At 57.9% G+C, this 7,381-nt stretch overlaps 2 protein-coding genes across 4 annotated transcripts in view; both read right to left on the bottom strand.

The window, feature by feature from the left end:
- PML (promyelocytic leukemia) overlaps window positions 1-388 on the bottom strand; it is a 10,386-nt gene extending 9,998 nt beyond the window's left edge. The window contains exon 1 of the mRNA XM_026856008.1: window positions 301-388. Coding sequence (XP_026711809.1) covers window positions 301-388 — 88 coding nt within the window. The remainder of the gene's footprint in view (window positions 1-300) is intronic.
- A 715-nt stretch (window positions 389-1,103) lies between these two features.
- On the bottom strand, window positions 1,104-6,720 carry STOML1 (stomatin like 1). 3 transcript variants are annotated; one of them, XM_026855827.1, is made up of 7 exons: window positions 6,061-6,720; window positions 5,746-5,858; window positions 5,447-5,596; window positions 4,742-4,945; window positions 3,676-3,904; window positions 2,877-3,095; window positions 1,104-2,155 (listed from the first exon to the last, which is right to left on the bottom strand). In XM_026855827.1, the coding sequence occupies exons 1-7, from the start codon at window positions 6,200-6,202 to the stop codon at window positions 1,953-1,955; spliced, it is 1,260 nt and encodes a 419-aa protein (XP_026711628.1). In that variant the 5' UTR covers window positions 6,203-6,720; the 3' UTR covers window positions 1,104-1,952. The 3 variants fall into 3 exon arrangements, with proteins under 3 accessions (XP_026711628.1, XP_026711627.1, XP_026711629.1); XM_026855826.1 differs by having other exon boundaries at window positions 5,746-5,852; window positions 6,055-6,718; XM_026855828.1 differs by having other exon boundaries at window positions 2,877-3,092; window positions 5,746-5,852; window positions 6,055-6,717.
- Between the last annotated feature and the right edge of the window lie 661 nt (window positions 6,721-7,381).

Consider the following 7,381-nt stretch of genomic DNA (forward strand, 5'->3'; position numbering starts at 1 on the left):
GCTCCTCCGCCTGCCTGCGCTGCCTGCGCTGCCTGCGCTGCCTGCACTTTCGGTTTCTTCCGCGCTGCCAGTTAACTCCTCCTTCGCGGCGGGAAGCTCCCAGCTCAGGTTACACCAACACTGCCCCCACGCCGCCGAAAACAGCTTCACAGTCGGTTCAGCCCTTCCTGACCATCCGGGAGGGAAGAAACCCGGAGGGGACCGCCCCCAAAAAAAACCCCAAGGTGTTTCCTCAAGGAGCAGCATCCTCCAGTGCATGGCCCCAGTGCTCTGCCTCGCTCCCTGCCAAAGAGGTCTCACCTCCTGCCACCACCCTACCCCTCTGCACCTCGCGGCTGTGAGGGGGCTCTGGGACTGTCCCCCAGCTCCTTGAAGAGGATTCTCGCATCCCTCTTTGTCCTGGGGGGCTGTATCCTGGCTCTCCTTTGCCCCTTCCTGCAGGGTTTCGCTACCCCCCGGCCATCTGCACCATGGGGACCACCACTGAAGGGGGACCACCATGGAAGGGGGACCACCAGGAGCACTTGGAGTTCACCTAGCCTGGCATCCCCAAAGGGAGAGGGCACAGTGGGACACTACTGTCACCTCCCCTTGGGGCCTTTGATGCCTGTAGGATCTTCAAAGCTTGGCCCACACTGGTGCCACACAGCCCCAGGCTCTGAAGATGCCCAATTGCACCAGTGAAACATTTCAATTTGAAATATCTCTATTTTGGAAACATTCCAATTCTTGATCCCCCTCCTGGCAAGCAGCCCCTAACATGGACAGGCCAGGCCAGCATGACTGGTCAGGCTTGTCCCACTGGTGCAGCAAAATATCCTGGGGGCTGGTACAACTAGTTGGAGCTCCAAGACGTTTTAACCCCTGGGGTGCTGTTGAAGGGCTGAGCATCCCCGGAGAGGCCACACCACATCCTGACAATTCTTCGCCGTGGCAGAACTTCACGTGTTCATCAGGACCATATGGTGAGATGAAGTCACACCACACAGTCTCCTTGACTGGCAGCAGCTCCCACACCCTGGAGCATGTGGCTTCTTTGCGCAGCACCCTGGGGTCCCTTGGGGAAACAGAGGCACCAAGGGGTGCAGCCCCGTGGGCCTGCAGAAGTCATCAGCCCATCTCTGCCCAGGCGCAAGGGTGCAGAACAGGTTTATTGTCCATTAAGAGTTGATAGAAAGGAAGCTTACAAAATAAATAAATATCTATATATGCCTCTATACAGTCCACACACCCCCGCGGACAGACTCACAGCACACATGCAAAAGCACTTTGAAGCACAAATTAGCGCAATCACTTATTATGAACCGCTGTGTCGGGAAGGCTCAGGTCATTCCTGAGGTCGTCGACCTCCAGGCAGGTCGTTCCCCAAATCGCCACCTCTGCTCCTTCCCCATAAATGCCAGTATAACTGCTACTAGCAGTGCCACAATGGACCCCAACTCCAGCCCGCTGGTGGCATCCCAACTTGGTCCAGCCAGCCCTTGTGCCCTGCTTCGGCTGCCCACCCCACCCCATCACTACCATCCTTGGCCACAGTGTCCCCAAGCTCTTCTCTAGCCAATCTGCTCAGCTCATAGCCCTCCCAGTCTGAGATGCCTGGCTGTGCAACCCATTGTGGGGGCACCAGAACATCAGTCTGTCCCCTGGTGGTATATTGGCCAAGGGACCTGGAAGCAAACTGGCACATGCCGGTGTGCCAGCTGGTTCCCATCCCATAACATCGTAGGCAAAGGCTGGGCAGGAGAGGTAAAGCCAAGGGCAAGGACAGGCAGTGGAGCTCAGCTTCGGTTTTCCTGCTCAGGTCTTCACCCAACTCCCGTGGCCTCCACAGAGAGGACAGCAAGAGCTCCAGCGGGGCAAGGGCCCCACCACGCAGCACCCCTGTATGTCCCCCCCCGCCTTCACACACCTACAAAGACACATGCACACAGACACACACCCACATGCATGCTCTATCTACGTTGCTTCATCGCTTTGACGAGCTCCTCCAGCTTCAGGGCAAGGTGCAGGTCACCTGTCACCTGCAGCCTCCCGCTCATGTAGGCACTCAAGGGGCGCAGGTCACCCAAGAAGAGGTCCTGCAGGTCTTTCTCCGTCACCTCCAGGATGACATCGGGGCTGCCCTCGAGCACGCCGCGGCCAGCCCGCCCGCTGCCTGTAGGACATGATGGGTGGGAGAGGAAGAAACAGCGGGTTTCAAGATCGATCCAGCCTTGCCTGCTGGCATTTCCCCCCACCATTTCATAAGGATTGAGTTGGGCCAGTGATGATGGACAAGGGCTTGGCAGGGGCATTTTGGAGACAGGAGTCCTTACTCCTTATGGAGATAAATTTATCTTGTGTTGCTCCACGCCTGTCCTGTTACAGTGGTCCACCTCCAAACCCTGTCCTACTTTTGCCATTACCACCAGAAAAACAATCAGCAACCATGGGGGAATGCACTGGGTGCTGGGAGGACATCTTCCAGCATGGCAATGGCCCAAGGCACTGCCCACACATGTCCCTCCATCACCTCCTCCTTGGGCTGGTGGCATACAAGAGGCAATAAGCACTGAGGTCTCTGAACTATCCCTTTTGGCCAGCCCTGAGGAGACCTGGCTGCCAATTTTCTAGCAGTGCTCTCTTTCTGAAGGAAAATTAATGGTTTAACCCAAAACAAATTATACTCTGGACTTCCAGGGAGCATGGACTGAAGGTCACAGTCGCCAAACTGCAGTGCTCAGTGGATGGACCCTGGGGTGCCTTTCATGGAGGTACCAAAAGGGCTTGTTTTGGGACACCCTACCCCCAAGCCTGGGGGATTTGCAGCATGCAAAGGGGGCAGAGGCACAAAACACCCTCCCGCCTCCAACACAACAACCCCAAAGACCAGTGACCTGAGGAGAGGTCTATGAAGTAGGTGCTCCGGGTGCCGCTGGGCAGGGTGATGTTGACCTGGTAGGATGCTCCCACCTGGCCCACCAGGGCCTCGGAGAGGACAGGCTCCACAGCCGAGAGCAGCTCCTCTGCACTGGGCTTCCGCCGGGCACTGCCAGCAGCAGCAAGAAGAGAAGTGGTGGGAGGCTCCACCTCGTTTACCGTCTCCACGCTGTCTGCTGGGGACAATGGGACAGAAGTGAGTTGAAGGGGACACTTTCAGGTGAGCTTTGCTGGTCTGCATGGACCCACAGAAAAGGTCTCCAGGGCAAAGAAATGCACTTCTCCAGTTCCTACTGCCTGCTCCTCTGTCTGTCATGGGTTACTCTTCCCCTGTTACCAAGGGGTGGAAAATTATCCCTGAAAGAAATAGCAGGGCACAAATTGGTGCAGGGTTTCTGGAAAAAAAAATCCATGTCGCCCTCAGATGTGACTCTCTCGGCAAATTCAGGCTTGGGTTTGCCTGATGTAAATGCTGACATCTGAGTTGGTCTTGAGCCCAGGCTCCTGCGGATCTGCTCCCACCCTCCCCAGTCCTATCTGAAATGTCTTGTTAGAAAGGCTGTGTTGTGCCACTTGCTGTGTGGGGCTGTGCCTGAAGCCGTCCTCTCTCTTCTCCCTACACCAGCCTATTTGTGCTGTGCTCGCAGGAATGTGTTATCTCCTAGACTTTGACTCCTCTGTGAAACAGCCAACAGACAAAGGTCATCAGGCAAGAGGCAACATCCCCCAGCAAAGTGGTGGCCCTGGGTTGGTTACCTGCCTCCGGAGCGCTGGTTCCACTGCCCGCCAAAGCCAGGCTGTTGCTGAAGAAATGAGCAGCCAGCTGCTGAATGGTGCCATCCAGCCCCTCCAGCCCAGGCACGGGTGGCATGGTGGCCAGAGGGCCCACCAGGTTCTCCCGGGGTGGCTGCAGCACAGCTTCCATGCTCAGCTCCACTCGGTCCACCTCCAGGCCCCAGGACTTGGTCATGTCGTTAATCTCCAGCTGCAGAGCCAGGAAGAAAGGGAGAAACGTTGGCAGCCCAGGCAGAGCTGGGTATGGCCATGGAGACCACCCACCACAGCACCCCCAACCATGGGCATCCCATAGTTTATATTTCTGCTATCCACCAGCTTTAGATGTGGAGCGTTGGGCCACGCTCAGTAGTTCACCTCCTCTAAATTGTCCACTCTCATGGTCAACCCTGCTCCCCCAGTTGCTCTTCCAGCTTGGAAGAGGTCAGAACAGGGAGGAGAGCTCTGTCTTGTTCCCCTTTCCATGGCTCCCTCCCAGGCTGGCCCCTTTTCTTGCTCCCCCTAGATAACATGTGCTGGTATGGTGCTCTGCCAAGCAGCATCTCTGGCCTCCAAACCACCCCAGACACCCCAGAGATATCAGTATATTCCCCCAGCCTCCTTTTATATCATCCCTTGTAGACATTCAATCCACAAGATCTTGGCTTGGCTCAGGTCAGCTGCAGGCACTACTCATTGCCCCTCTGCCACTGCCCTGTCCTGCTTCTCTCCCCAAATGCCCTCTCCAGTTTGCAGCCCCCTCCAGAGATATTCCTGGTGGAGATATGGAAGTCAAATTTAAGCCTGCCATCAAAATGTGGGCTTTTCTGTGTGGTCAGACACCTTAGAGATAAGCCACAGAGCTCCGGAGATCTGCAGGCTGAAGGCATCCGCTCCCCACTAATCACCATGTTTTCCCAGCTCCCTTCCTTGGCCAGGTCCAAGGACTTTCAGCAGCTCCATCTTTTCCTTACTGTTACTTCCACACCAAGAACCCAAGGGTTTGGGGGGCTTGGGGTGCTCTGCGCAGGACTGGGGCAGTCCTCACCAGCAGCTGCTCCCCGATCCTCAGCTTCTCCACTTGGATCTCACGGAGGCTCTTCTTCACCAAGGTCTTGGTCATGACGTTCTGCGCCGTCATCCGGGTGGCCGCGATGAGATCCTTCACCATCATGACGGACAACACGGGGTCCCACACCCGGAATTGGACATCAGCACCCATGGAGATGATTGCCCCATCCTTGGAAGTCAGCTGGGGCAGAGGGGAGTCAGGATTTCTCCCCGTCTCTGCCCCATGGCCCCACCCGTGTGAGTAGAGCCTGGGAACAAAGGCATTCACTTTTTTCCCAGATAGCAACTGGTTCTAAATGTCTTTATTAAGGGGGTTATTAGAAACAAAACCAACCCAAATAATTAAGTTTGGGCTAGTCTGAATGGAGAGGACAGTTTCCAGCATGGGGCTGTTCTTGAAAGACATCAGGGAAGGACAGGGATTGATGTTTTTGAGATGTCTCCAACCAGGAACACTCACTGAGCAAGGTGCACAAAACCAAGAGGAGCTTTTCAACTGCAGGCAGGTGAGGATTCTGGCTTCACAGCACCAGTTACAACCCCCCTCACCTCACCATGATGATGGAGGAACTGAACGTTTGGTCCATGCAAGACACAAAGGGTCAGACCATCTCAAAATCCACCTGCTCTGGGTATTTTAGAGATGTCTGTCCATCCTGCCCTGAGGCTCAAGGCAGCTCACCTTGCAGGGGGGCACGTTGAAGGCCCTTGTCCTCAGATCCACTCGTTGCCAGTGATCGATGAAAGGCAGCAGCAGGACCACGCCGGGCCCCTGAGGTGCTCGGATGCGGCCCAGGCGGAAGATGATCATTCGCTCGTAGGTGGGCACGATCTGGAATGGGAAAGTTTAGACCAAGGCAGAAGCAAAACCCTGGGTCCTGCAGTGCAGTGCCAGGAGCAGTGAGAGCAGGGGCAGCCAGGAAGAGTCCTCACCACGGAGGATGGGTTGTCATACCATTCCTGACCTGTTTCCTCCCTTACCTTCAAGGCAAACCATCCTGAGATGGGGAAGGTGACAACCATCAGCAAGAAGACCAAGAAGGTGATAACGCCATGACAGATCCAGGACAGCCAACCCTGGGAGGAGTCTGCAGGGGGGTGAAAGAGGGGATGTACCTGCTCCAAACCCCCCTGCCCAGCTGCCTGTGAGCCCCCATCTAATCCTCTCCCCCCATGCACCCTGCACCCTGGCGAAGACAGGAGTGTGTGGGGCACCCAGCCAGCGCGACACCCTGCATCAAATGTGGCAATAGAGGAAGGCAGCAATTCCCCTCTAAGGTTGGGACTCACCTGTGGTGTTTCCGGCTGGCCCCAGAGGGTCTTGCTTGGATCCGAAGGAGAAGAAGCCCTTCTGGGCACCGTAGAGCCCAATGCTGGACTGCTGGAAGCGGTCAAAGTCCCCCAAGGGAAGGGCCTGGTATCCTGACCGGCTGAACATGGTGCTGGTGCCTTGCACAGGGCCCCACTCCCAGTGCTCAGAGCCCTCTAATCCCAGCTCCCTGCTGCCACCGCCGCCACCTCTGTGACCAGCATGGCTTCTGCCTGTCCCTGACCCGATCCAGCGTCCCTGCCCGCCTGCCTGCAAACCTCCCTGCCCTCACGTGCAACCGGAGAGATGCCAGCGCAGAGCTGACAAGCCCTGCCGTTATCACAGAGGATGCTTGTGAGAAGAAATCAAATCCTTCAGGGGGTTTCCTGGCTGGGGTCTCACCCAGGCTGGGGGGCTGGGGACTTCACATCCTCCCAGCGACCCTCTGGGCAGCAGCTGAGCCGCGAGCCAAAAGCAGTGGCCCCGCAGCCACCCTCCGCTTCGCAGCCCGGTGGAGCTGGGAGATCTGCGCGGGGTGTCCACGGCCGCCACCCCCGTGGCCGTGGGGACCGCAGGCCGCGGTGAGGATGCTGCGGCGGGGATGGAGGGAAGGAGGGAGCCGCTGGCGCTTCCTGGTCCGCCCGTCATGTGGCTGCTGACGGCACAGGGACGAAACGGCTCCCAGCTCCCGGCTGCGGGAGTTTTTCCGGAGAGGGCCTGCTTGGCGGCTGCCGTGGAGAGGACTACGTCCTCCATCGCACACACACCTTGGGGGGCTCCGCATGGTCCCCCAGCCCCATGGGGAAGCGGGAGATGTATTTTTCCCAGTGATTCCTGCTCCAGCGTGGCTTTCTCACCATGTTAAAGCGCCTGCCTGCAAAGGGTAGCAGAGACCAAAGAGCAGCCTGGAGCAGCGCTGCCGGGGAAGGGGGTGGCAGTAGGGCAGGTCTAAAGCCCCCCTCGGCTGAAGCGGGGGCCTGACACCCTGCCCCAGGCGCAGCAGCAGCCCTTGCAGCTGAGCCGGCACCCAGACATGCACCCCAGCACAGCTCGGGGGTCCTGTCTAGCAGCTGAAGCAGTTTTTCCGTCCGACCCCTCTCCGGTGCCAGCAGCCCCCCGGTACCAGCATCCCCCCGGTGCCGGTATCCTTAGGCAGGGCGGAGGGCGCTCCCTTCCCACCCCCGACACCGCGCACCTCTCCCGCCCGGGGAGCTCCCGCCTTGCCTTCCCCGCCTTCTTCCCGTCAGCTGCTCCTCCTCCTCCCCCTCCAGGCAGGCGAGGAAAACGAAAGTCCCCGGTGAACGTCGC

Source organism: Athene cunicularia (assembly GCF_003259725.1).
Source record: "Athene cunicularia isolate RWA chromosome 10 unlocalized genomic scaffold, athCun1 chr10_part1, whole genome shotgun sequence".
Classification (NCBI taxonomy): Eukaryota; Metazoa; Chordata; class Aves; order Strigiformes; family Strigidae; genus Athene; species Athene cunicularia.

Coding starts and splice junctions, on each gene's coding strand:
- STOML1 (XM_026855827.1), bottom strand. CDS start 6,202: ATGTTCAGCCGGTCAGGATACCAGGCCCTTCCCTTGGGGGACTTTGAC. Junction 3,905..4,741: donor GGATCGGGGAGCAGCTGCTG/GTGAGGACTGCC, acceptor CTGGCTCTGCAG/CTGGAGATTAACGACATGAC. Junction 2,156..2,876: donor CTTCATAGACCTCTCCTCAG/GTCACTGGTCTT, acceptor CATGTCCTACAG/GCAGCGGGCGGGCTGGCCGC.